Source organism: Callorhinus ursinus, unplaced genomic scaffold (genome assembly GCF_003265705.2).
Source record: "Callorhinus ursinus isolate GAN/ISIS: 27379988/994484 unplaced genomic scaffold, GSC_fseal_2.0 scaffold4, whole genome shotgun sequence".
In the NCBI taxonomy this organism is placed as follows: Eukaryota; Metazoa; Chordata; class Mammalia; order Carnivora; family Otariidae; genus Callorhinus; species Callorhinus ursinus.
This window is the reverse complement of record NW_027397066.1, coordinates 99,186,063-99,189,245: the sequence shown is the minus strand read 5'-3', so window position 1 is coordinate 99,189,245 and position 3,183 is coordinate 99,186,063. Positions and strand designations below refer to the sequence as shown.

Below are 3,183 nucleotides of genomic sequence, written 5' to 3'. Positions count from 1 at the left end.
AAGGGAGGTTCCACACTGTTGTGAGACCAAAGAAAGGATAAGATGAGGTCTCTGATTTCAAGAAGTTTCTAGTGTAGATCATAACGGCATTAGGACTCATCATGGTATGCTACCGTGTTTGGGAATTTTTTCTAACAAATTCTAAATGGGTGCTAATTATATATCTATATATCATCATACATATATATGTAGTTATATATATATTGAGATACTTATTCTATATAGATATATCAACATAATATATATATATATGGGTATTAGTGGTGCTCTGGTTGAAGCCAGAGTGAGGGGCCTTTCTTCCCCTCCCTCCTCTTTTTTCTCAGGGGTTCTTGAGGCACCATAGGATTCCAGTGCCCTTTGAAACGGGTTGAAAAGAACTGGCATCATTGAGAAAAAAGGACTTGACTTGACGTCAAACGACCTCTCCAGATTCTAAATTCCTTTGCCCCCATTTACCAGCTATATTATCTTTGGCCAGTTATTCTAGCTCAGTATCAGTTTATTCATCTCTAAAATGTGGATAAAAATAATGTCTAAATCTTAGAATTGTTGTAATGATTAAATAAGATGATGGATATAAAATAAATTCCAAAAAAAAGACATTAAAATGACTAGGACGATTGGCCCTGAGACTAGAGCTAGTATTATTTGAACCTAGCTAATCACAGCTACCTGGCAGCAGTCCACCTTATAAGGTAGACTCTCGATTCCGAACCTGGAGACACGTATCATCAATCCCTCCATATATTTGACATTTCTTGGTTTTATGACGTTTACATCATTCCTTTGAGGAAATCTTTAGGTAAATACATGTCATCAGGAATTAAAATAAATCTCGTGGAGTGTCTGAAAATATGCTTATATAAGACAACTGTTTGTTTTTCATTCCATCAGTGACGGAAAAACAACCTCTTGAATCCAAGCCAGTGAGAGTGGTAGTGATTTACAAAAAGGCACAACTGCAGTATGATACCAAGACCGCATCTGGCATGGGTCCACCCAGCTACCTGTCTACAGTTTTCTAAGTCACTGAAGACTAGAATCTCCATAATGACACTTGACTCTTCCTTTTTATTTTTTATAAAATAGAAAATGAAATGAACTCCTTTTCCAATGACTAAAAAATGAGCCCCTTCCAAGGAACTCGCTCATCCCATTTGAATTTTTCTTCTCCCTCATCTCGTATTATCCATATTGAGGAAATCTTCCCACAAAGTATCTCCTCTGTCTTCAATGCCTACCATATCATATTATGTACTCTTTTGTACTGTAGTGTATTGTATATTTTTATATTGATGTAATAAAAATAATTCCATAACTCAATGGGTTAGACAACTATTTTATTTGCTTATGATTCATATCAACACTTCAGTGGAGTCTCATCTGAGCAGTTCTGGTCTCAGCTGAGGTCACTTGTGCACCTGAAGTCATATGGCAGCTCATCTGGAGCTAACCTAGGAGTCTGTTTATTGGTGTTGGCTCCCTGCTGGTCCCCATGTCTTCAACATATGGTGGAGGAAGAGTTCCTAGAAGCTAGAAAGGCTTTTCAAGAGGTAATGTGGGAGAGGACTGTGCAAAGGACCATGCCAAAGACAGTGATTTACAAGACAAGGAGGCATTCATTATTTATTAAGACCACACATGATAATCAAAACTCAAGGCAGCACCACTACTACACATATCCTTCTATTCATTGACTTTTAATCCTCAGTGGATAATAATCAGCATTTCCTAAAAGGCATTCCAAGTGTGGTAGAAAGTATCTTTGAAATAATAACTGATTTTTTACCTCACGTATTCTTTGCCTCTATCCTTCTCCCTGTCTTCAGCTGTCTTACGGACAACTAAATCACTTACTCAGGGAATAGAAGCTAGAGGAGAATATGAGGAAAAGGGAGCTCTTTGTTTCTTATGAGTTTTAAAAATTTAGCTTTCTAGTCAACAAAACTTATTCATGGCATAGAGTAGAAGATTTAGGTGGAAATTTCATGGGAAAAGCCCAAAACCATTAGGTACATGGGACATCTGCCCCTTTTCCTGGATAGAAGCCAAAGAAAGCAGGAAGGCCTCACAGAATAGCTAACTGACTTGTCTAAGAAAGATGGGGCCCTGTGGGTCCACAGAGAGTTTCTTATACCTCAGCATGGAACAGATCAGTAAGTAAAGTGTTCCCATCAATTCCAGAAGAGTATGGAAGAAATACAGAGAGCCACCAGGTTTGAAAGACATGTCTCAACAACAGTAGTACTAACCAATTCCCCAGGACAAGAGAGGAGTTAGGACATGTCAGCAGATGCTAGTATACATCAATGACACAAAGCACCAGATAAGTGCCATCTCACCATTTCATAGCTTCCTAACTCCCTGGCACTAGAAGACTCCAGAACATAGACACACTCCTGGGGGAAATTAAGAGATCCTGAATTTCTACCAATCTGGGAACAGAGAATCAAACTAGACACCAAGCGACCTATTTCAAAATACAGAATTGGACATTTATTACATATGTCAGTGTATAGACTGAGATTGGTATCAATATATATAGAATATATGAGCTGAGCAGTTTTCCTAGAAATGGTTCCCTGGTCAAATAGGTTTGGGAAATTCTGTATCTTCCTTTTGGAAGTCAAATGTTCCAGTTTTTTCCACATTTATTTGACATTACTTGGCTCTTTTGGAATAACCCCATTAATTAATGATCCAGGGAACATACATTAATAAACATTGCTCTGAATTTATTTCTTCTTGTCACAGATTTTACCATTTTACTCACCTGCTAAGAAGCCATCAATGGATTTCAAAAGATCTTTGGATTTTTTTTTTTCAGAAAAAAATGTCCTTTTTTAGATCCTCCACAATGCAACCTGCTCTAGTAATCAAATTTGTCTTCACTCTTTCCCATTGTAGATCCTTTGCTTTAGCTAGGTCAGACACTTTCCTGGTCCCTGAATAAGTCACACTCACTTTTCTAACTATAATTCTCACCTCTCCTTGGTCTCTATGTTTCCATCCACTAACTAGGTAGCCATCTGGGTTCTCCACTCCCAGAAATTTCACGAAGTCTTCCTAATCTCAAATTAATTGTTCTTTACATGAGCGCTTGCCCCTACTAGAGGTGGGCTCGTATGCTGCTTTGCACCATCAGGAATTATGCCAGTGTGTTCATACATTATTCAGCAAATC

The 3,183-nt window shown here is 38.0% G+C and overlaps 1 protein-coding gene across 1 annotated transcript in view; it reads left to right on the top strand.

The window, feature by feature from the left end:
* LOC141372542 (rho GTPase-activating protein 20-like) overlaps nucleotides 1–1,025 on the top strand; it is a 30,974-nt gene extending 29,949 nt beyond the window's left edge. Inside the window, exon 9 of the mRNA XM_073891260.1 lies at nucleotides 895–1,025. Within this exon, the coding sequence (XP_073747361.1) occupies nucleotides 895–1,025 (131 nt within the window). The remainder of the gene's footprint in view (nucleotides 1–894) is intronic.
* The last annotated feature ends 2,158 nt before the right edge of the window (nucleotides 1,026–3,183 follow it).